This window comes from Eublepharis macularius, chromosome 16, assembly GCF_028583425.1.
Source record: "Eublepharis macularius isolate TG4126 chromosome 16, MPM_Emac_v1.0, whole genome shotgun sequence".
NCBI classification, from domain to species: Eukaryota; Metazoa; Chordata; class Lepidosauria; order Squamata; family Eublepharidae; genus Eublepharis; species Eublepharis macularius.
Genome location: NC_072805.1, coordinates 37984558 through 38010475, shown reverse-complemented (window position 1 = coordinate 38010475; position 25918 = coordinate 37984558). Strand labels below are relative to the sequence as shown.

Below are 25918 nucleotides of genomic sequence, written 5' to 3'. Positions count from 1 at the left end.
CCTTTCTGATTAATGCAGTGGCATGCCTTTGAAGGTGCTGTCATCCCCAAATAAGCAGGCATTGGCATTTAGCATTTTGAAATTGTAGTGGCTTCCATTCCCATCTTAAATGTATGTTAAAAGGAAATAAGCCATTGAACTCTTTATAGGGAACTCCCCAGTCCAAACGTCTTTATTCTTTGATTAATCCAGAATTGGACACTCTCTAGCTCTCGTCTCACAATTATTCAGGGTGAATGAGCATAGGAATTATAGGATAGATTGACTCCATCATGAGCAATAGGAAAGTTTTGGGTTTATCATGTTCATGTGTAACTGTGAAATGTCCACATGAGTATTTTTCCAATCACGGGTATTACCTGCTGAAGTTTAGTACAGGATAGCTGCATGCTTATAAAACCAATCTCTCCCATTCTAAGGTCTGTGATGAGCAGCAAGTCTTTATGTCTTCCCACTTATTGAATTAGTGATGCAAGAAGGTGTCACACAAACATATGCACTTGTCTACTACAGAATCATATCAAGTTCAACATCATCAGGAAGTAGCTTTCCAGGTTCCTAGGTAGTTGTCTTTCGCATCACCAGGTACCTAATCCTATTATAAAGAAAGTTTCCAGTGAATGGCCTTGTTGGTCTGCAGTAGAAGAGCAAGAGTCAGGTCCAGTAGCACCTTAAAGACCAACTAGATATCCAGGGTATGATATTTCGAGAGTCAAAGCTGAAGAAAGGAACTTTGACTCTCAGAAGCTCATACCCTGGAAATCTGGTTGGTCTTCAAGGTGCTACTGGACCTGAATCTTGCTATTATAAAGAAGTATCCTACTATGCTCTGTCAGTGGCTGTTGACTTGGCTCTAGCATTGCTATGGGGAGGGGAATTTCTTTTTTCACAAATTCACTTTTCTATCTGTAGCCGTTTCCCTTATTCCTTTTTGTCCACAGAAATCCCAGGTTCCCCCAAGACAGCCTCTAGTGGTCAAAGGGGGAATTCCTCTTCCTTTTTGCACCAATAGGAAAGCTTGTTAGACCCAATCTGGACCATTTCCACAGTCTGTCATTCCCACCCTTTTTGCACTTTAGATGTGTTTTTTGCTGAGTCGCTTCAACAACTCAGAGCTGAACTAGACGAGACGCCTGACATGAGGAGGACACGTGTCAGTTTTGCTCAAGTTTCCACGGGAAGTGTAGTGAGAAAGAACCTCTGCCAGAGAGAAGAAGGAGAGCTCCCCTCACCACCAGCTCCCCTTGATCCCCTAAATGCACTCTATAGTCGGAGGGTGCCAAGAGCGCTGGCAGGGGCGAGAGGGAGTGCACTCCCCTTGCTACCTTAAATGCACTCGGCAGCCAAAGGGAGCCAAGCGCACCAGCAGGCAAGAAGGAGCCGAGCGGACTAGATGAAAAAACCTCTGCCAGGGACAAGAGGGATTCTCCCCCTGTTCTCCCTGGCAGAGGTTCCTTCTTACTACATTCCCATGGAAACTTGCAGGAAACCGACACATGACCTCCTTGTATCAGATATCTAGTTTGGCTCTCATCCGCCACACACACTCCCCACAAGCACTTAACTTGCACTGGCGGTTTGAGAGGGGAAGTTGGGCACTTTTGTCATTGTAGCCTGAAATCCCTTTCAATTTTTTTTTTTAACTTGGCACATGCGCAATTGCATGCAACTTGTTTTGCAAGGAGGCTTCCGCGGAAATGCAATAAGGAAGGGGAAATGCTTCCGGGGAGGAACTGGGCAGAGATTGGAGGATTCTTCAGAGCTCTTTAACCGTTCAGATGCCAAAGAATGCAAAAGAACTGCACCATCAACCCGCAGCAAAAGAAGACTGCTGAAGGTGCGGCCCCTGAAGAGGCGGTAACTGAACAATGTGCCTACGTTTTGCAAACGTAGACATAAGGAAAAGCCTCCAGAGTTCCGTGGGTGGGCATGTGGAAATGGCTGCAGAAAGCCGAAGAGATCCTCTTTTATGCTATTTGTTTTAAATCAGCACATTTAACTTATAGGCCATGCATTGTTAATGTTGCCAGGGAACGCCTACAGTCTGCTTGTTATCAGATGCCTGTCTCACTGATGCTTGTGTGTTTATGCACTTGGACTTGCATGTGCCGGTTGTTGATTAGGCCAAACAACCTTCAGTTTTACAGGACTCCCCCATCCCTTCTATCATCATTTTTGATGCTGTATTAAAGAGAGGTTTTGTCTCTAAAGGGTACACTGTATAGGTCCAAAGCTAGCACAGCTTGCCCCTTGTGTGCTAGACAGCCAGAATTTTCATCCCAGTCTCCGGCTTCCTCGGCTGTCAAGTCGTACCTATATAAGACAGCATCTGCATCCCCCAGAATATTAAGGTCTGTTATTTTGCTGAACAGCAGATGTGATTACAAGGAATCCACACTGGCCTCTCTGAAGGTCCTTTCATGCCCTTGTTTGGAAAGACGGTGGCACCAGGCGAAGACCTCTGGGGTGCAGAAAAGGAGAATGCGAATAGGGTCAGACAGCACAAAAGAACCGTGCACAGTCTAAAAATAAAAAAGACAGGTTTGGGGTGGTTTATTTCTTGAAATGAAAAAGAAAAATCCTTTTCGAGTTCTCTCCTCTAAAAGGCACCAACCAATATGCTGCAAGAAATAGAAAAAAGTATTTTGTCATATAATCTCATTTTTAGGGAATTACAATTTAATCGCTTAGAAAACAAAATAGTGAGAGTTCTTTACACGTTACATTTTGAGGTGTTACGCCTAAAAATGTCCTGCATGAAGGTGAAAATAATGGGTTGAATCCAACCCGGCTTTTGCTGGTGAAGGAAGGGGAGGTGGAGATCTCCTCTGACCAGCTAAAAAGGCGATGCTGGTGATTATGGGATCACCATGTACAAAAAGCCACATGGGGTGGGGGGCTGTGGCAAGGAGAATTGGATGCGATTAAGTGAAAAACTGTCTGGAGATTTAATTTTTTCCCTGCTAATGGAATAATAATAATATTTGATTTATATACCACTCTTCAGGACAATTTAACACCCACTCAGAGTGGTTTACAAAGCATGTTATTATTATCCCCATAACAATTACCCTGTGAGGTGGGTGGAACTGAGAGAGCTCTGAGAGAGCTGTGACTAGCCCAAGGTCACCCAACTGGCTTCAAGCAGAGGAGTGGGGCTGTCCAGATTAGAGTCCTGCCGCTCTTAACCATTACACCAAGCTGGCTTTCCAGGGCGGGGGGGGGGGGGGATTTCCATCAATTACAGTTCCTTGCTGTAGACCCCCTTCCTTATGTCATCCCCAAAGGCCCCTATCTCACAGAAACAGCATTTCATGAAGATCAGTGTGCTGCAATGGAGGTGAGAGGTAGGACTATTCTATTCTTCTGATGGGAAATTTAGACCGGATGAAACCCAATGTGTATTGTCCAAGCATGCTGGTTGTGGCTAGGGGCTATAACAGCCCATTCATAATCCCTGTGTGATATACACATTGGAAAGTACATCCCTGAATTTGCCCTTCCAACATGCCATAGAAACAGTTCGTTCTCTTGGGCATTTTGTTAACTATGTTGTGTTTCATCACCAGTCTTTAATAAACTTTACTGACTGTTCCTGCTGATACGTTTTTTTTATAGTGCCTTTTACATTTCTCCTTTTATGGACACCATTGATTATAGGTTTTAGAGGCCTGATGATAGATTTTATGTTTTTATTCCGATCTTCTCGTAAAGCTGTTTCAACCATCTTTTATAGGGAATTTGGCTAATAAGGAACCATAATAAACAGCAGCATCTAAAGATCTGCCAAAATGTTTCTGGAGTAGGTCCCTGTTTATAAGGGCCAAGATCCTAATCATGTTTTCTGCTGGCAGAAGTAGTTATGCTAAATAGGATCCAAGCCAAAGATTTTAAGATCTGACCCAAAAAAGGAATAGATAATATGGGGCACCTAATAGAATACCTCCAGATAATGAAATGGTGTGGTTCTAGATAATGAAATGGTGTGTCTCCAGATAATGAAATGGTGTGGTTCTAGCCCGCAAGGTTGTTAAACAAAGCAAATAACATATGGGCTTGGATCCAGCAATGTGCAAGTGGAAATATGAACAGCCGTTTTCATAAGCCTAAAACCTCTGGAAAAATTACACAAAACTCATGGCACGACGGCACCTTCATAGCGCGATTTCCCGTTTAATGGCACAATTTCTGATGTCATCGCGTCATTAAATGGGAAATCGTGCTATGACGATGCCGTCGTGCTGCGAGTTTTGTGCGATTTTCTGAAGGCGTTTACAGGGCTTTTTTTCTGGGAAAAGAGGTGGTAGAACTCTGTGGGTTGCCCTCGGTGAAAATGGTCACATGGCAGGTGGCCCCACCTCCTGATCTCCAGACAGAAGGGAGTTTAGATTGACCTCTGCGCTAGTGGTGTGGAGGGCAATCTAAACTCCCTTCTGTCTGGAGATCAGGGGGCGGGGCCACCTGCCATGTGACCATTTTCAAGAGGTTCCGGAACTCCGTTCCCCCGCGTTCCCCCTGAAAAAAAGCCCTGGTCATGTGAAAACGGCCTCGGTGCAGTTCTACTTATGTAAGATCTTATACAACCCCCAGCACTTTCCTGGTCTTTTTCTTCTGTTTCCTCTTGCACAATAGCTCTAGCGCTACTGAAAATTGTTTGCACCTGATCCAGCCTATTGCTTTCCCTTTGGGTCAAAGCCAAGTAAAATTGCTTATAGATCAAAATTGCTCACCCTAAGAAAGGCCCTTCTCAATCTGCTACCAGGGTTGAGGAGAAAGATGCAACGGCCTGCTTTACTGTACTCTCTGCGAAGTACACCATCTGTGTCCTCACTCCTAACCTCCAATTAACGTGGAGACACCCCGAGATAGGGCTTGAAGTATGCTGTGGTGCATTGTGCCCTTGCTATGTGTCGGAACATTTCAACAGCCGCCGGAGATTCATGGCAACAGTGTGTCACCCACCGATAGGTAAAGAACAATAATAAGTGGTTGTGTGGATGATGCGTTTACTTAAAGATGTGTTTGCTGGGGGTGGGGATGTGGTAACAGCTGTGTCTGGGCAACACAGCAAAGAATGATGCTCAGCTGCCATTGTGAAAGTTACAGTGGCCTTGCAGGCGGAAAATGCTGGCCCATGTTCAAGGGACAGATGGAACGGGAAGCTGCAGCATTCAAATTAATTAACCAATGTGACACCGTATCTCATGGCTTAAATAAGGATTAGGGGTGCTTCATTGCAAAAAGTCATTGTCCCCCATTTGGTGCTAGAGCAGTTGTTTAGTATTCGTGCTTGGATGTGCCAGGAAATGCAGATTATGTCCAGATTATGTCTTCTATTAATGGTTCACATCCCAGCCTATACAGGCGTGTTTTTTGCTTCCCTATGCCCATTATTTTCTGGTTAACTTGGTTTATCCTTCACTGAACCTCAGTCTGTGTTTATAGATGTGTGTCCAGTGCTTTCAGAAGTCCAATTCATGCATCGTCCAAAGCGGGCTCTTGCCTGTGTGAGCTAGTTAGCCAGTTAGTCTTTGCAGTAACTCAGGATTTCTTGTTCTGTAACATGCCAAGGGTCAGTTTGCATTTTCGTTTGCCTGATCTCTGAGTGTAGTTTTCAGTATGCGTGGAATAGTGTGCGGTGCATAAAAGCATCTGTGGGCCAAGCTACAAGTGACGAATGACACTTGAACGGCAAGTGTATTTCTCCCTGTTCACTTGCCCTCCACTCAATCCAATTGCCGTTCAAGTGTCATTCGTCATGTGTAGCTTGGCCCATTGATCCAAACATTTGGGGTGGTGTTCTTGTTGGAGGTAGGCTATCTTAAACGGGTGTCTTTTCTTTGGTGATGAACTTCCAACACTTGCACAGGCAACTGGTGCTGGCAGAACAGAACGCAAATGTTCAAATCCACCCATCATAGTTGGCACTCTGCACTTCTTAGTACTATCATAATTTAAAGCGCAGGCATTAAGTTTTGCCCTCAGACACATAAATTTGTTGAGGTCTGGAGTGATTACAGCTGCTTCCTTTGGAAGCTTAGGCTGAGAGAGAGTGAATGGCCCAAGGGTACCCAGTGAGCTTCCATGGCGAAGTGGGGATTTAACCCTGTGTCTCCCAGATCTCCAGTACTCTTAACCACTATGATATGATGGCAGATTTATTGCAGATACAGGCATTTTCCTAGATGAAGGTAACCAGAAATGAAGAGCTGCTTACCGGCATTAAGTATTACTTTGAGGAAGGGCCACGTAGTCTGTAACACAACATGAACCGGATATTGGTCCATCATGCATAGTAAATTTTCCAGTGCACCCATTACATTCCTCTTGTCTTGCAGTAAATTACAAATTCATCATAATTTGAGAGGCTTGTATCCTGTCTCCCCAAAAGCCCGCCCAGTTACCACCGCATAGCTAGCAAATGAATCATCTGTGTTGGAATGGATGCAAATTACGACAATGTTCAATGGAGCTTGCCCAACGTATTGGAGATCGGAAGCCAGCTCTTTTGTACAGGAAAGCCAGTCTTGAAAACTTCAGACCATAACAAGGAAGAGGCATCGACAGCTCCCCAAGAAGATAGTGAACTGTCCAACTGGAGGTCAAAAGGCCAGTTATTGTCAACAGAACCAGTTGTGGTTCTGTTGGGATTCTTCATCTTCCTTTGTAGGCTTCGTATTCTGGAAGCCACACTTCGCATAAACAAAATCCCCGTTTCGCAGTCAGATGGAAATGATAAGGGGGAGAGAGGGTGCTACGTGTCAAAGATTTCTAAAAATATATCATTGTTGCATGCTTCAGACAAGGGTAATTAAAATTTTGTTCATCTTCTACATTTGCATGGTGGCAGGAGAGAGAAGGAAGGATTAGCGATCTTCAGCGGAGTGTTCCAAAGACTACAAAGCGCAGCAAAGGTTGATGAATCTGCTTTTTGCAAGTAAAATTCTCAGGAGCCCACCATCTCTCGAGACAAAGTATTATTAGCTGCCTTGTTTCGGTGGGTGCCCGAGTGAATCATCGCGTGTTTACAGATATTCTCTTGTTCCTCTTTCTAACGGAGAACTTCTGGTTACCTCTTAATAATGTATTCTCTAGTGCTGTTTTTTTTATTATTATTATTATTTCCAAAGTGCTGTGCTAAGGAAATTTTCCCCAGGGCTTTGCATTACTTTTCTTCACAACAGCATTTTATCCAATGGGCTTTTTAAAAATAGGGAGTACACATCCTTTCCAACGTGAGTCTTAATGGAGTAGCTGAGCCAACGCCAAGTCTCAGCTATGTATTTGGAGGAGACTCTCTTTCCTGACAACTCATCCTGAGGTTCAAACAGAAAGGAAAGAGAAATGGACGGCCGGGGAAGGGAAGAGGAGGGATTTAAAAGTCATCACCCCCAAAACTAGTGGATTCGATCCTGTGATTGCTTGGCACAAGACACTGATGCCTACTGATCTTCCCAGCTTTCTCCTGCCCCCAGCAGTCCTTTCCAGGGGCAAGTTGGCCATCAATGTTACTAGGAAAAGTCCCTGGGGGGCCAGTGGCAGGGAGGCTGCCCCTGTCAGGGCCAACTCAGTCCTAAATAAGGGATGGATGTAATCTGAAAGAGGTACCTGGCCTGATCTTATCTTCTGTGATATGGGGCTATCTGTGCTTGCTTTTTCTCCCTCCCTTCTTGGGGGTGGGGTGGGGTAGGACCCTTTTCCAGGGCCATTTTTTCCTCCCAGGCCTGCCTCTGCCCAGGAAAGGTTATTTCCAAGGTTGCTGAACCTATGTGGAGTAATAATAATAATAATAGTAACCGATTTATATACCGCCCTTCAGGACAACTTAATGCCCACTCAGAGCGGGTTACAAAGTATGCTATTATTACCCCACAACAATCACCCTGTGAGGTGGGTGGGGCTGAGAGAGCTCCAGAGAGCCGTGACTCGCCCAAGGTCACCCAGCTGGCTTCAAGTGGAGGAGTGGGGAATCAAACCCTGCTCTCCAGATTAGAGTCCTTCCACTCTTAACCACTACACCAAACTGGCGTAATAATAACCATGTGTGTTGGAAGTCTCCAGAGGAAGGGACAACACTGCAAGATCATTTTCTCCTAGCTGTTGCATGAGCAGAGCTGAGCCAATGGAAAATAAGGAAAGTTTGTGGGAAAGAAACCCCAACTTCTTCATTTGGCTATACAACAAGCTAAGGTACGAACTGAGGTGAGAATGAAAGCTCCCTAAACGAAGAAGAGGAGGAAGAGGGGAGTCTGTGACCCTACGAGGAAGGCAGACTTGTTCTCATCGCAATCCCCCCCCCTCTTATTTGTTCATGATATCTTGAATGCAGCCAAAGTGTTTACACTAGGTTTGGCCAGTCTAGAGGCTACACATTGCCTGCCACTCATAGGGCCTGCTGTCGCATGACTCTGTGCCTGAGGTCACGGAGTATCAGATAATGCTGACTAAGGTATAGCTTCCCAGCTCTGAGGCATGAAGTTCGTGGTTGAAGTTACGAACACGGCTCACAAGTGTCAGATCCAAAGTTCCTAAAAATGTTGAGCGGCACTTCATTAGAAATAGTGGCGTGGAACTTCTACTCCATGTTTGTGCTCTCTCTCTCTCTGTCCCCCCCACCCCCACACACAAATGCTGTTTTCTCTGGCTCTCCACATGCTGCCGCTTCTCCTTCTCGTCACCTCCTTGCAATGGGCACTGTGTGATGACATCATCGCACGAGCACCTGTTCTCTGACCTCAGCTGAGATTTTACTGAACAGCTGTTCTGCTGGAAGCAGGTGACAAAGCTGCTGCACCTGCCCCCCCCCCCTTCCTTCCCCTTTGCACATTCCACTTCTACAGACGAACGTCAAGCTAATTAGCTATAAGCAGCCTGAACTTGAGCGTTCAAAATATGCCAGATCATCACTTAATTTTGTAACCACAAGACTATAATTGAGGGCAGGAGAGGGAGTGCGACATAAGAAATTTTTAAAAGTAAAATAATGCTCTTGGAAGTACAATCTTCTCTTGAAGGTATTTCTCCAATACACGTGCACTGTTCATCATGTCTGTTGCATTACGTGGTGATAGCTGATCTACTCAGTCTCCTGTCTGCAGAATGGGATTAATATCAGTGATCTACCTTACAAGATTGTTGTAAGGTCTGTAAAGCCATTAGAATACTGCAAAACACGCTTCGTGTATGAATGCTAGGGATTGTTATTGTTCGTATGGTCAAAAATAGTCAATTTACTTCAGGAGCTAAGTCACTCCCAAATCCACCTGCACTTCAAAAAACATAAAAATGGGACACTGAAATCCTGTCTTAGTCTTTGAACCATGTGAGCGTGAACACGCTGTACAGACTCACACAGTGTGCTTGCTTACAACGTACATAACTTATTTTATATCCATTTTGTGGACTTTTTGTTTCTTGTGTCTCTGTGGACAGTTCCCCCAGATTATATCACCACTGCTTTGTTGATGGATCATGTTTACATTTTGACAGTTCTTCTTGTTAGTATCCTGTTTCTTCTTTAGGGCACTAGTTAACTTTAATGTGTGTGTGTGCGTATGCATGTGTGCATGTATGTATGCCAGTGATACCTCACACTTTCTCTCATTTCCCCCTTTATTTTAATTCATTAGTATTAATGCAATTACTAAATCATTGTTCCTAGCTACACATTGTGATAAATAAGTTGTCACCCCCCCCTTAATGGGGCAGTTTTGATATGGTAATTTTTTCCAGAGGATCATCTCAAAAACATTTATTTATTTATTTATTTATTTATTTATTTATTTATTTATTTATTTATTTATTTATTTATACTCCGCCTTTCTCACTGAGACTCAAGGAGGATTACATAGTGTGAGATTAGTACAATCAGTAGCAAGGACAAGGGCAGGCATTTCCATACAGTGTCAAGGACATTTCCATAAACAATGTCCTAGGGTAAATGAATACAAGTTTACAAAGGGATAGCATTAGCAAGGATCCAATATGGGGTTGAAGAATTGCTGAAACTGAACACAATCAATTCTAGGACTAACATTAGACAACATGAAGCACACGTAGTATATAGGAGTACATCTTTAAAACAACAGATAATATGCAAGGCAATGTTGTGGTGAAGTCTATGGTTCCTAACTCATTAGCGAAACATCTGAGAGCCCCTCCCTACAATACTGCCTTCCTATCCGAGTGAAAAGCCTTTTTGAATAATTTGATTTTGCATTTTTTGTGGAAAGCCAAGAACGTGGGAGCTCTCCTGACCTCCTCAGGCGGGCCATTCCATAGAGTAAGGGCCTATGAATATATATACTTATACTGAATCAGACCATCAGTCCATCGGGATAGTATTATCTACTCCGACTGGCAGTACGGTTTCAATGTCTCAGGAAGAGGTTTTTCATACCACCTGCCACCTGATCCTTGTAGCTGTAGAGATTCCAAGGATTAAACCTGGGCCCTTCTGCGTACTAAGCAGATGTTCTACTGCTCATCCATAAACCTTCCTGTCTTTTAGAGACCGTGTGCAGTGCAGTTTTTTCATTTTTTTCTCTTTAATTAAGTAGTTCAGTTCAACGACTATTGGCTACTTCAAATGATAATTTGATATATTTAAGAGCCCAATATTGTGGTGTGGCATTTTGAGCATCGGGCGAGGATCTAGTCGACCCAGGCTCGAATCTCCACTTTGACATAAGGCGGTGGCGATTAGGATAAAATGAAGGAGGGGAGAAGGGTAGTATCAGCTGCTTTGGATCCCCATTGGGGAGAAACATAAGATATTAATAAATAAATAAATAAATAAATAAATAAATAAATAAATAAATAAATATGCAGCACATAACACCTAATGTGAAACGAACATGGTGAACTCTCTTTTTTCTTAAAAAAAAAATTCGTTCACTAAATGTAAGTCAGATAAATCGGCTATATTTGATCCAAGTGGATTTTCGTTAGAAAAATTTTCCTCGAAAATTCAAGTTCCCTGAAAATTCTTGATCCTTGGTTTCTCACTGGAGTTGAGGACTTCAGTGTTCAGCCCATAACTCCATGAAATAGAAAGGCTTTGAGAAAGGGCTTGAAGAAAGAAAGAATTGGCTGCTTCTGTTGTTCAAAGAAAGAGGTTCTTGTTCGTATTGACCTCGGTGCTTTAGTGTTGGAATCAAATTGTCGTATTTTCTGCAATGTATATGATCTTAACCCCATTGGGCAAGGCCTGTCTTTTTATGTTCTTCCATAAAGTGCCTCTCTTTCTTTCTTTAGGCACTCCACAACTAATAAATATTTGTATTTTCATGTGAAACTCAAAACACAAGCAAGCCACATTTTCTTTAATCAGAAGAATGTGTCCAATTTCTTCCCTCTCTGCCTCGAGGGATTTTTCAAATGCCATATAAGCTTAAATTTCTAGATAGCTGTCCCTACCCCACCCCTTAATTAAGTGTCATGTTATAGATTAGAATTCGTGCTTTACAATCCTATAACATGGTAGTTGAGAAAAGGAGTTGAGAGGGGGGGTGGCATTTTTCTCAGAAGTCTGAGAACTGGGCAGATAACTAGCCATGCTTACAAGTTACCTGGAACAGCTCCATTGGGAATTAAAGGCTGGTTTCAGGAGAAGCTTTGGTTACCCGCTATCGGTTTTAATGAAGTGTGCTAACTAAATTGGATTTGGAGTACTCATTGAAAGCTGTTTATGGCACGCTCTTGAGTACATTTACTGTTTTGTGAGAAGAGCGTACTAGTGAGCATATGAGGCTTTAAGGCAGGCCATCTGTTAGTGTGAGACCTTTGGATCATTGTCAAGCTAGTCTAAAAATAAGCGCATATACAAACTACACGAGAGCGCAAAGGTGATCCCCCTCCCCTCATTACTTTCAAGTGGCAGAAGAAAAGAGAAAATGACAACCTACAATAAGGCAGGTAACGCTGCCCTTTCTTTTTCTTTGGATTGCTTTTTCAGTTTCCGTCTCTGCCCCGCCACATCCAGCCGCAGATGCCGACCCTGACAGTTCACGCTTAGGAGTAGAGCAGCCCCAGCCTGTCTCCCCCACACCCCAAGGAATCCATTAGTCCTGCGGATTGAGGCAACTACCTTTCCAGCTCTGCTAGCTGAATAATCTCTTTCTAACATGCAAGGGGTAAAAAGCCTGATCTTTAAGACCACTAAACAACAAACAAAATTTAATAAGTAAAATTGTAAATTTTTAAAATTAAGAATGCAAAACCCAAGTCACCTTCAGAAATACCTGAGAGACAGTTCAGTTTACTCAGGTATATTTTTTTAAAAAAAAAGATACTCCTTAACTTGTATCTTACCAGTTAGAGAAGGGTTGGCATAGTATAGTGGCTAAGAGATAGAACTTAGGACAGTGCCTGAGGCATAAAATTCACTGGGTGACCTCGGGACAGACATTCTTTCTCAGCCAAGTTATCTGACAGGGCTGTTCTGAGGATAAAATATAGTCAGGGGAGAGCCGTGTTTGCCACCCAGACTTCCTTATTTACTTATTTTATTTATTTGTTGGATTTATATCCTTCCCTCCCTGCAAGCGGGCTCAGAATAGGTCACATCATAAAACCACAATTTCAAAAGGATACAATAAAATATCAGTACATATTCTGGGTAGGCATATCAGATCTCATTAGACAGTGGAGTGGAACAAAACAGGCAAGGGGTCAGCAGGATAGTTTGCCACAGGGCTCATTTCGAGGGGGAACGTGCAGGAACACAGTTCCGGCAGTTCCCCAAAGAGGTCACATGTCAGGTGGCCCCGCCCATCTGACACTCAGCCATTTTGGGCCCGTTTCGTCCTGGATTGGAGCCGAAACGGCCCGTTTCGGGCCTCTGATGGGTGAGGGATCACTTTCCTGCTCAGCAGCGGCCCGATCTTGACCATTTTGGGCTCCTTTTCGGTCATGTTCAGCCCCTTTTTGCCATTTTGGGCCCAAATTCAGCCCTCAGTGGCCAGGATTGGGTCCAAAACAGCCAGGATAGGTGATGTCAGGGGGTGTGGCATATGAAAATCAGTTATGCCAATGATACATTTCCGGTGATGTCAAGGGGAGTGGCATATGCCAATGAGTTCTGCTAATGAGTTCCTCCAGCTCTTTTTCTACAAAATGACCCCTGGTTTGCCAACTCCTCAACCACTCTCAACCAGTCTCATAGGCCTGCTAGGTAAATGTCCTTAGGCAGGTCACACTCTCTTCCAGCCTCAGTTGCTCATCTTCAGTATAGGGATAATAGTGACCTACCTTTTGTAAGGATTATCAATATAATGAAGAAATGTTTTGAAGGCTTAAGAAGTTCTGGATAAATTCTGCTGGTGGTGGTTGTTAATAAAATAGCTACAGGTCCTGTTTGCATGCTATCCTATATCTAATTCAAGTCAAGGCTAGTTTATTCGGTAAGCGACCAGCACAAATCACAAAATTACAAAATACAGATAAAAGATCAACCATAATATCCAATATACAATGACAATATTGTTTTGAAAGATATTAGCTAAAGTTTAAATTCAGTACACATGATTTCCTAGCAGATTTTGCAAGCTGCTCTAAAAAAATTTGCACAACAAATTGTAATCTGGGGGTTATCACCCTCAAGGAACATTCTAGAAATATCATAGTCCAAATGGCCAGGAAAGGAGTGAGAAAATAATGTTTAGGCGTATTTGCCGATAAAAACAACAATAAAGCAGAATGTGTTGAGTTGATTTCACCTCATGGGCACCACAAGGGCAGAGTCTCTCCCGCATGGGGATTTTTTATATTTCCCCTTTAACATGATGGGGGGGGGGGGCGGAGCTCGCCATCTTTATATCTAATTCTGAATTTGGCTGCAGCACATAGATCAAAAAATTTACACAATGGGGCAATGTATGGATGGGGGAGATTTCACAACACAAATGGACGTTCTACTACAGATTGTACTGAGTAATAGACTAGCATGCTCACCTGGATGGCCCAGGCCAGGGCTTTTTTTCTGGGAAAAGAGGTGGTGGAACTCAGTGGGTTGCCCTCGGAGAAAATGTTCTCATGGCTGGTGGCCCCGCCCCCTGATCTCCAGACAGAGGGGAGTTGAGATTGCCCTCTGCGCTGCTTGGCGGCGCAGAGGGCAATCTCAACTCCCCTCTGTCTGGAGATCAGGGGGCGGGGCCACCAGCCATGTGAACATTTTCAAGAGGTTCCGGAACTCCGTTCCCCTGCATTCCCCCTGAAAAAAAGCCCTGGCCCAGGCTAATCTGATCTGGTCCGATTTCAGAAGCTAAGCAGGGTCAGCCTTGGATAGTACTTGGATGGGAGACCTCCAAGGAAGGCCAGGCGGACTATGCAGAAGCAGGCAATGGCAACCCACCTCTGAACATCTCTTGCCTTGGAAACCCTGCAGGGTCATCCAAAGTCAGCTGCTGGTCTGCGTGCGCATTTTGCAGGCTGAATCTGTTCAGCCACAGTAGTAAAAGAAGGGTAGATTCAGCCCACCGATAATCACTTAAAAGCTTATCTTGTGGGTTTTTCTTGTAATCAGGTGACAAGATGGATGCCTGTAACCTCTGGCCACACAATTAATTTCACAGTGGTCAACTGTCTAGTTCTTCAGACTTCCAAGGTGGTAATGTTGGGCTTATCTGCATACCTAGAGGTTACAGATGGCTGCCTTCCCATATTGTAAGCTTTTAAACAGCTGTCACGGGGCTGCCTGCCTTCTGAATCGGCATGATTATCATTTCCCTGCTACAGGAATGTGGAAGTTCCCAGTTGAAGACCTTAACTCTGGCTAGGCTTTCATGTACAAAACTAAGAAAAATGGACCCTGCTGGAAAGAGTATCTTTCCTTACTATGTCTTTCAGAGTAGCACAGATCTCGATTTTGCCACTTGGAACAGAAGGCAAGGACTCTTATTAGCAATAAGATCTGTTTGTAAGCATCCCTGCCTGCTTCTTGACACAGGTTGTGTGCCGGTTTCCCAAGTGATTCCCGAGCTACACTTGCCATATACGAGCTGCAAGCCTGCCGAGATCAGCTAGGAATATTCTAGGACCGCAGAGGGTCCATTTGAAAGGCTGACAGAAGGGTCGGCAGAGCAGACAAACTACTTGGAGCTCGTGGATTTCAGTGGACTTTGAAGGGTGTCTGTCTGCTTAGGATAGCGGGAATTGAGCCTTGTGGCACTTTAAGAGATCCGCAAGATTTCCAGTGTATAAGCTTTCAAGAGTCAAAGCTCCCTTCTTCAGATACAGGGAGATCTTGCTGGCCTCTAAGGTGCCACTGCACTCAAATTCTGCTGTTCTACTGCAGACCAACACGGCTACCGACCTGACCCTTTGGCTGGAACTGCTAATGATGGGACATTGAGTTCTTTCACAAGGCCCTACTCGTTGTTCTTTTTGCCCGTGAAGAGTTAATTAAAAATGTGCACACATTTATTTACTTATTTATTTAAAGTTATTTATAGTCAGCCTTTCTCGATGAGACTCAGAGTGGATTACACAGTGTAAGTCAATAGGATCAACTGCTGGGACATTCAATTAACAATACAACAGGGTATGCAATTGCAAATTTGCAGATATTTGAAAACAAGCGGAAATCCGATACAGAGCTGGAACGATGCTGGAACAGAGCATAAGCAATGCTAAGTCTGACAAATTACTGCAGAAACTACTCAGTAGGAACATACTTACAGCAACAGGCAGTATGCAGCAGTATAGCCTACAGTCCCTATCCCTTTACCAATGCATCTCTTTGAACCATTTCCTTACAATACAGCCCTCTCACCAGTGTAAGGCATATGGGTTCCTCTCTGGAGGCCTTTACTTCATGCAGGTCTGGGAAGCCGCTGGTTCTCGCTCTTCCTCCTTCCCTTGGGGGAGGGAGCTTTTCCCGTGCTGTTTTGGCCTCCCAGTCCACCCCTGCTCAAATCCAAGTGACCAAGTGTCAGAAACTAAAATTGTGCATTAATTTTAATATCACTTACGCATCATTTGAGGAAGAAGGTTTGCCGTGCAGTCCTAAGAAGAATTACCCCTTCTCATGCCTCTGAGTTCAGTGGACTTAGAAGGGTGCAACCCTCCTTAGGATTGTGTTGTTGATTACCTTTGCATTTTTGCAGATGTTGGCCTCCTTCACTAACCATTCTGGTGATGGGTCATTTATTTTCCTGGTTTTTGCTTGACACAATTATCTGGGACACAACCAACTGTGTTTTCCCTAAGTAAGATATTTCTGCAATTTGTTTATTGCAAATGTCCCTCCTTGGGACGGACAAACGGGCTGACGATCTGTTGAGGTTGCGAGCCCTTGGAGAGGTAAAGGGTCACCTCTTTTCTGAATCGCAGCCGAATTTGAGTGAGATCTCTGTGCATCGGTACACAAATGAGCTTACAAGATGAGCGTGCTCTTTGTATTAGAGGTGTGCAAAAGGTATTATTAGCCCACATTTGAGGAACGAGAGTTCACAAGGAGAGCTTCATTATCAGATTTAGAGCCACAGACCATTCTGTTATTGACCTGCCTGGCGTAATCAATGCCGGCAGCTGCACAGGTTGGAAATCATATTCTCGGCCGGTAGACCGTATGCCTAGCTGCTAGTGCTGATTTTGCATTATCTTTTAAATGACGCTACCTAAATAAGTATGGATCTGTGGAGCGCCGACAGACTTTGGTTCGATTGAAGGATGCTAAACCTCTTGCATGCCTCCTCCTTCTTTTTTAAAATGCCAGTATGACCAAAGAAATTGCAATTAAGGGCTGAGAAGAAATGGCTGAGCAGGCATATGTCAGAATCTGTCTGCCTTGGAATGCAATGGCGCCATTCTGTGTTTAAACGTATATTTCTGTGTTTGGACATGCACTTACAAGACGTTTCTGGCTGGCCTTTCGTAGTGCCTTGTCCGTTCAGTTCCTTGCAGCTCAAAACGTACACCCAGTAGATTGGAGGATGAGCTAAGATAAGACCTAAAAGAACTAGGAATGCACGCATGCTCACACATATGCAAAGAGTGGAATGTGAAAGGCACCCAAAGGATACAAGCTAAACATTTATTTGATTTTGCAGGGTTCTGTCCCATTCTCTCCAGCAAAGGGATTCGTGGCAGCTTACAGACAATTTTAAAAATATATAAATATCAACCATATATTAAAAGTAACATTTTAAACAAAACGAAAATCAAAAATCCATGGGAAGCTGGTACATAAGTACATCTTCAGCTTGAATTGAGCATGTTGGCACCAGCTGAATATCTGTGGGGAGATCGTTCCTTATCTGAAGGGCCAGCTCAGGGGGGGGGGGACTTGTTTTGTGTAACCACCCACCTTATTTCAGATGACTGCAGCACACAGTGGTAAGATGACGACTGCAGTAATCAGGTAGAGACGTATGGAAGGCAGTGCTGGTATTACAACAGCCCCACACAGTCAATGAATGTGCAGGGAGGTCAAGTGATTATGATTTTTCATTACTGTCTCTGTCATCTTCAGAGTGCAACCACATGAGGAAAGTGGCGGCATGAACTTGCTCTTCCCATGATCAGCAATGTTTGGAAAGCAGTGTCACTGATCACAGGGAGGGGGCGCATGCACGGCCACTTCCTCCGCATGGTCGCACCTTGCAGACGGCAAGGCAATTATGCAGAGGCATGGGTTAAGGCTAGCATGCTTGCACCTGCTCTCCTGGTAGGATTGCCAGAACCAGGTTGAGAAATTCCTGGAGATTGGGGGGAGGGGGAGGGAGAGACCTTAAGAGGATATGATGCCATAGAGTTCGGCCTCCAAAGCAGCCATTTTCTTCAGGGGAACTGATCTCTGTTGCCTGGAGATCAGTTATAATTAGAAATGGGCACGAACTGGAAAAAAACGAACCATGTGGTTCATGGTTTGTCAAATTTCACGAACCATGAACTTTCCCGGACCTGCCCCTGGTTCGCAAACTGGTTCATTTGGTTCGTGAAAACGTCACATCCAGGTCAGAAAATCATCACTTCCGGGTCAGCAGAAGGTCGCTTCTGGGTCAGCAGAAGGTCTGCAGGAAGTCCATTCCCTGTTGCATAGGAAACTGATTGATTGGCACCAGGCTGTCTGCAGTGACGAACCAAAAAATGAACCAAACGAACCAGCCTAAAGTTCGTGGCGGTTCGTTAGAAATGGGATCTGATGGACTGCTGGTTCACGAACCACCCTGGTTCGTGCTTAATTTTGGTTCTTATTTCAGGTCGTGCCCATCTCTAGTTATAATTCCTGGGCATGTGGCTGGGCGTGTGTAAGGCTTTAAAGGTCGTGATCAGCACTTGAGCTTGCAAGTGAATATGTAATCTTGCTTTCAATAGGCACAATATTTGCTCTGTTATTTTTTTCAAGCATCGGTGCATGAATGATGAACCATTGCTGTAGCTTCAAATGGGAGGTGGTGAGTGCAATGAGTGAATTGGTCCCTATAATAGGTATGACCTACACTTCACAATGATGGAGGAGGAGAGAGACAGAAGGAAGAGATCTTCTGCCCTTGAAGAAAAATAGATTCCTGCATTGCTCCCTCCTGGCCCTGAACTGAACTCAAACATATGGGCATGTATACTTGTCTGCAGTGGCAGGAGACTGTCCGCAGCACTAGAGGGCTGGCCTTGGGCCCACAGAGGGAATAGTGTTGGCACCTCACTTCCTACTAAGCTGCAACAATAGGGTTGCCGTTGCCTCAGTGGGGGTGGGGGGATCCCCTGCTCCCAGAACCCCCTGCTCCCAGTCCCCCCCCACTCACCTGGCCGGCAGAGGGAAAGTTGTGGGAGTGGGCCTGCTGGGGCGTGCTCCTAGCACGATGTGATGACGGCACTCCCAAGAGTGATGTCACTCCGCAAGTCCTGGGCCCAAATCGGCCCGGCGCAAAGCCTGGGAGCACTCCCGGGGCCTATGCAATGACGTCACTCCTGGAACTGATACAATCATTCTGCATCAGGATTGTGTGTGCGTTTTGCACGCACTCAAGAACATCAAAAAGGGAAGCACCGAGTCCTTCCCTCGCACTGGGAGGGTAAGGGGACCTGGGATCCAGGTGCTTTTGACTTGCTTGTTACTTGCAAAGCGATGATTCTTTTAGGCCACCCAATAGTCTTGCTACTATACGGTCAAAAGGATTATGAGAAGAGGGGGAACTGAGATACAAGCATTTCGATATTTATTTATTTATATTTATTTTATTTATATCATTTATAGTCCACCTTTCTCCCTGAGACTTAAGGCAGATTACATAATGTGAGATTAGTACAATCAGTAGCAAGGACAAGGGCAGGCATTTCCATACAGTGTCAGGGACATTTCCATAAACAATGTCATAGGGTAAATGAATACAAGTTTACAAAGACATAGCATTAGCAAGGATCCAATACGGGATTGAAGAATTGCTGAAACAGAACATAATCAGTTCTAGGACTGACATTAGACAACATGAAGCACAAGTAGGATATAAGAGTACATATTTAAAGCAACAGATAGTATGTAAGACAACATAATGATGAAGTTTATGGTTCCTAACTCATTAGCGAAATATCCTTCTTTTTAATGGTGGAATAAGTAATCTCCCTTTGTCATGGGAAAAATATATCTAGCAGAGGCAATTAGAAATTCATTGCAGGATGCTGGAGGAGAGGTTAAATTATTTACAGGTCATCCATAACACTTTCCCCAATTTTTAGTTCAATTTGTTAATCATTTCCAAGACTACAGTACTATCTGCTTTACTTTGATTTTTTTAAATAAAGTCTCATGGCTCTTGGACATGCTAACTTTTCTGAACATTCTAACACAGACTTCTGGTTCCCCTTTTTGAATACCTGTTGTGAAGAGCCCAGTGGCTCAGAGTGGTAAGGTGTGGTACTGCAGCCCAAGCTCTGCTCACAACCTGAGTTCAATACCGGCGGAAGCCGGGTTCAGGTAGCCGACTCAGCCTTCCATCCTTCTGAGGTCAGTAAAATGAGTACCCAGTTTCCTGGGGGTAAAGTGTAGATGACTGGGGAAGGCAATGGCAAACCAGGGCCAGATTGAGGGGGGGCAGGGGGGTAGTCTGCCCCTGGCGCCGCCAGGAAGGGGGCACCAGGAGCAGCTGCCGGAGCGCGCAGGCGGCAGCATGGGCGGCCTCGCAGCCCCCCGCGCTGCCTTTTGCCTGCCCTGCAGGACAGGGGGCATGTGGCAAGCTGGCCGCCCCGTCCTGCGGGGCAGGCAAAAGGCAGCGTGCGGGGCTGTGAGGTCGTCCGCGCCATTCGCCTGCGGGGAGGCGAATGGTGCGGACAGCTTCCCAGCCCAGTATGCTGCCTCCACCGCCATGCGTGATGCCGTCACCAAAATGACATCATCATGATGCGCCGGGAGCGTGCGCGCGCTGTGCGCTCGAGGTCGGGCTAGGGTTGCCCCGGGCTCTGGGAACCCTAGATCCAGCCCTGCGGCAAACCACCTCATAACAAAAAGTCTGCCAAGAAAACATCGTGATGCGACATCTCCCCATGGGTCAGTAATGACTTGGTGCTTGCACAGGGGACTACCTTTACCTTTACCCTTACCTGGGTACATTACACACCTCTGTCTGAGCTTGCTTGCTTCCATCCACTCTAAACCTCTAGATAGAAACATTTAAATCATGTCTAGTTAGTAGCTGCTCTCTCTTGCTAACGTTCTCTGGAATCATAAAGGTCATTCCACCATAAAGGTTTCAAATATTTCCATTGTCAATCAAGTGTAGCACAAGGGGGGGGCATTCCTTGAATCACCTAATGAATACTTTCATCAAACGTGTCTCAAGTCCTTGCAGAAGTGGCTTTATTGATATCCTCAAAATACTCAGTATCATCAATGTGATTTTTAATTACAACAAAACAGCTCATTGGGGTCTAGTTTTGACACATTGTTTTGAAGTGATCTTCCTTGGGGAAAACAGTAGCTGGTTGTTTAAACAGTGATTTTCATTTTAGGGCTGTTATCTCGCGGTAACTACCCTGTGATAACCCCAGTACATAGAACAAGCCTATACTTGGGTACGTGGTAACCCTTTGAGTAATTCACAGGTCTCTGGGAACGGGCATTTTTTTTCCTGTTCTAGTGCGGTGGGAGGAGATGAGGCGCAAATGAGTTGATTTTCCAGCATAGTACAGTTCTCTCTCCCATGCCTCATTTCACAGGTTTAAGAAGCACTTTGCAAATTGAAAATGATCAATGCTGGCCTTGCAAATGTGTATTTGGAGGTGCACATTGCGCATGGCAGCACAGTTCAGGGGAGAATTTGTTGTCCTCTTTAGAAATGGGAGTCTTTGATGTCTCATTTCCAAAAAGTCTTGCTTGTGTGTATTTCCAAACTAGGATGCCTTTCTGCCTTTCCCCTTAACCTTTGGTCACGTGCGGTGTGGAAAAGAACGAACATCATTGTCTAGAGTTTTGTTAAGAAACCCGCTGGTCATGGCATGCCTAACTTGGATTTGGTTTTTGGAAACTCCACAGCACTTCTGACACCTGGTGGCCACTCTAGGGAAGTGTAGGGTTCAGAGAGTATTTTGCCGGTATTTAAACGGGGTCACCACCATCTCCAGAGAGGAGACCTGCAAATCCAGCGTCTATTAGTTAAATGTCGTCACCAGACAATTTTCATTAGACCGAAGTCATCTCAATAATAAAGGATTCAGGAGAGGTTTCTTCCCAACTCGAACATGAAGCACAACGTTGGGTTGTTCAAGAAAGAAGTGAAAGGTTTATATAAAACTAAATGCTTTTGTATATTTATGTGATATTACGCTGCTATTGATGGGGCATTGGGTGACTTTGCAGACTGACATTGTGCTGTTAGTTAAGTTAGTCCACGCTCTGTGTGGGAAGGACTTACAACTCTGCAGCGATGGTTGTCGTAGGAAAACTCAAACAACCTGTCGTGGAATCCAGGAGGGGGAAAAGAAATTAGAAGTATTTCGAGCCTCTCTATTGCAAAAGTGAAAAATGCACTGCTGCGATTTGAAGTAAATGGGCAGCACGCAAGTCCCATTAAATTTACCGGGACTTAAGTTAGTGGCAGCAAAAGTTCCATGAGGTTATGCACAACACATTTTCTCTGGGTCTGGATCACAATCTTTGATTCATGGGAATAGTCTGCACTCCTTGTGCAAGCGAAATGGCACCCGCCTTTATAAAACTGATGTTTAGGTTGAAACGCAAGGGATGGGAATTGTCACCAGTTCGGTGCCAGTTCTGGATAACGTTCCACTGCCAGTTGTACCAGGTTTTTGAGAAGATCTAAAGTGAGATGCTATGTAGTGTTGGACCTGGACAAAAAAGAGTGACTGAGTGGTAAGGGAGATTTGCCGGATGCTATCCCTAAGGTGCTTGTAACTCTGAGACTCCAGTTGCATTAGACTGGATATGCAACTTCTGAATCGCATTAGGATATATTTAGCTTCTTGGCAAATGACAGACAGGATGTCTGAACGGTAATGTTTCCCTTGGGAGGGGGTTGGTTTCAGCTTCCTTTATGGAAGGATAGAAGCTAATTGCAGAGGTGCGCAGCAAAAGTCATCCTTTCACTTAAGACGAAGCCACATAACCGCCATTTTCCATCTTGCTTGTCTCCTTTTCACTGTGAAACACATAATGGCCAGAATACCTGCCTGTGTTTCTGAAGGTTGGCATGTTCAAGGCTGCATTTGGTCCTCCTGGATGGCTGCCTTCTCAATATTACTTGGCTTTGTGGTGGGAATCCAGGTGCGGCTGGATGTGGCACCAGAGAAGTTCCATCATCTTTCTCTTGTGCTGTTACGCCATAAAAACTGGTTGCCTTAGCCACACCGGGCAAGAGATGGGCTCAGGCAGAGCGACTGGTGCTTCCATTACTGAAGTGTTTCTCCGACTGTCAACGTGTGCATGCCGCAATCTGGCACCTCTTTCTGCCAAGACACGTTTTTTCCCCCTCAGTACTGTGCGAGAGTAACATACGGGATATGGCCAAGGGTGGTGGGTGGTCCCCGGACGATGGAGAATATTGTTTAATTGTTACAGTTAAGGAAGTCCCAGAAGGCAGACTTCCTTGTAGAGTGTTACCACTTTGCCTGGATGTAGTGAAATCCTCATGGCGCTACTTGGCTGGCTGAAATTCCTTTCTCTCCCCCCCCCCCCTTCTCTTCCTTAAGTTCATGCCAGCATTAACAGATCTATCGGTACAAAGCAAATGTGTCACGTTGGCAGCTGTTACTTAGAAGCATTTTCTCTCTTGCTCTCTCTCCCCCCCCTTTCTCTTTATTGCATTTTGTTCTGTAATAATTGCAAAGCTTTTATGTCGAGTTCCGCATAAATGCGACTGAGTAGGAGTGTTCGGGTTTGCTTTCTATTATTCTGCCCCTCACGCATGTCTCCTTTTCCCCATCTTTTTCCAGAACCACACGTTGAGCCAGCATGCTCAGTAAGCCGCTGGCACTACGGGACACCTCTCCGCAGAAGACTTGACGGAAGCTCAGTGGGGAGATCCATTTGAACATTACATCCAATCAAAGTGTCATTTGCAACCCAGATGTAAAACTCTAATGATTTGGCCATGAGGCGCTGCTATTATAAGCAGCTGGAAATGAATATTAATGGAAGAGATTAAAAGTATTCCATGCTCAGTATTTTTTATTGTCCTGCTTAAGCTTAGTGTATTTTAATGCTTCTGCTTTTGACTGGATTTATAGTTGCTAGATAGGAATCTGCTTTGAGGCCGCTGCCCTTTGTTGCTTCTTGTATTATACGGATAGTTCAAGATTTAGGAGTGATTTTTTCTCCCCCTTTTTTCTTTCCTTTCTTCCCTGTTTAACGGCTTTTTTTTTTTAAATGCAATTTTAGGTAATTGTTCATTGTGATGTGATGGCTTGGCTATTGTCTGAGTATTTTTTTTACACATTTTTGAAGGTTTTTTTTAACAATTAAAAACTAATGCTTTGATTGGATTTGCCAGTTCACCGGACAGTGATTAAAAAAAAAAAAATTAAAAACCAACTATGTAATGAATATCATCCGTTTCAGTGCAACTGGATGGTCTGCTATATAAATGTGAGTTAATCTGATTGCATTAACTAATACAGTTCAATAAAGGGAATACATTGGACGGGTGTTGAGAGTCTCAATCCATCTATCGACGTGTGCGTTTCGTGTTGCTTGCTGCGGGGAGTGCAAAGTAATTCGTGTGATATAATTTGTCAGGGGGGAGATGTTTCCTAGGCCTGAGCCTCTACGCTAGTGTTTGGCTCTTAGAAATTCACGCCAGGGGAACAACAGGTCAAATAAAACCGACTTGGTCAAGCGCAAGGTTACCTTCCAATACCACGATTAGATGCTTCTGTGGAACATAGTTTAATTCGTAGGAATCCCGTTATTTCACACAGTTGGGCTAGTCAAATCTGCCCTTGGCACCTGGGAAGTGTTTGTTTCAGCTGCCTATGAGCACAAGTTAAAGTATAAAATAGCAGTTTATGCTTTAATAACATGGAATGAATGGGAACGGGGATGGGAGATGTGCAAATTCAGGTGCCGCTCTCTGTATATATGATGACTGGGCAGAATGGCCCTGGCATAAGAGGTTCTGGAAAGGAAAGAGGCAAATAGCACATACTCTTGGCCCATCTGATGAAATGGGATCTTGCTGTGACACCTGTCCCTCAGTGGAGCCAAGTGAAATTACTGTAGATGGAAATGCTTCTGAGAGGGGAGGAGCTAAGAGACAGATAGTCCCAGACAAACCAGTGAAAGGGACCTCTTCCTTTGGAGGCAGGGAGGGAGAGCTATGAATTCCCTGCATTGTGCAGGGGGCTGGACTAGATGGCCCTTGGAGTCCCTTCCAGCTCTGTGTCTCTATAAAGGCAATTTTGGGAGGTGAGAACCCAAAAGCCGATTGGTTGCATCTAATATTAATGTTGCATCTAGCGAGATATTTACGGCTTGAGCGATGCAAAAAATATACCCTAACAGTGAATGGGTGATAGTCACCTAATAAACAGGAAACTGTCCTTTTCCTGAATGCTATACATTCCTTCTTTAGGATGAACAGCTACAGGCAACATTGAATGGTAGCTGACTGTAGACAAAATGAAAGCATGCCCAGTGTAGGAATAGTGCAATTAGTTCTCCCGACATGCTGGTAATGTCTGGAAATGATGCGCAATGCAGTTACAGTGGCCTAAATTTTGAGAATTGCCTCAAGGATCTCTACACATTTTTCCCCTAAAAAAAGGAGTGAATGTTCAGATTCCAGGAAACAATTAAGTTTTTAAGGATGCCAGAATTACATTTTGGTACTCAACTAGCAGAGCTCTGCAAGTTATCTTCTGTATTGTAGTGGAGGTTGAAGTGATCATTTATGAAGTTAGCACCTAAATGTACAAAGCAGCATACAAGAATTTTAAAAGACCAATCTTTGTTGTGTCAGCTCATAAGCTTAGGCTTAGATGCTGATTCAGCAATCGTGCCCTCAGAATTTGCTTTTGGAAGGAAACTTCTCCCTGTGTTTTATTCTTCCTACATGTGGAGGAAGTTTGCATGTGGATACTCCTGAGCAAATAGAAACCCTTCCCATACACGCATCCTGTGTTAGGACTGTACTCTATGCACAGCTGAATGTTTTTCAGCCGTAGAAACAGCTGATGAGTCACACACACAACCCAATACAATGACAAAGCAGTATAAATCAGTTTCTTGAAAATGCACTTCAGCTACAGATAAAATATACACGCAGCTACAGATAAAGAGCCCAGAAGTTGTAAAACATTAACTTCATATTGGTAGTGGAAAGTACCTTTAAGTCATAGCTGACTTATGTTAACCCCTGGTGGAGTTTTCAAGGCAAGAGACTAAAAGAAGTAGTTTGCCGTTGTTTGCTCTCAACAACCATGGTCTTTTTTAAAGGTTTCCCATTCAATTACTAGTGAAAGCCAACAC

At 44.4% G+C, this 25918-nt stretch overlaps 1 protein-coding gene across 2 annotated transcripts in view; it reads left to right on the top strand.

The window, feature by feature from the left end:
* ZNF423 (zinc finger protein 423) overlaps nt 1-24092 on the top strand; it is a 358203-nt gene extending 334111 nt beyond the window's left edge. For both annotated transcript variants that reach the window (XM_055000810.1, XM_055000809.1), the window contains one exon: nt 23386-24092. In XM_055000810.1, coding sequence (XP_054856785.1) covers nt 23386-23415 — 30 coding nt within the window. In that variant the 3' untranslated portion in view covers nt 23416-24092. The remainder of the gene's footprint in view (nt 1-23385) is intronic.
* The last annotated feature ends 1826 nt before the right edge of the window (nt 24093-25918 follow it).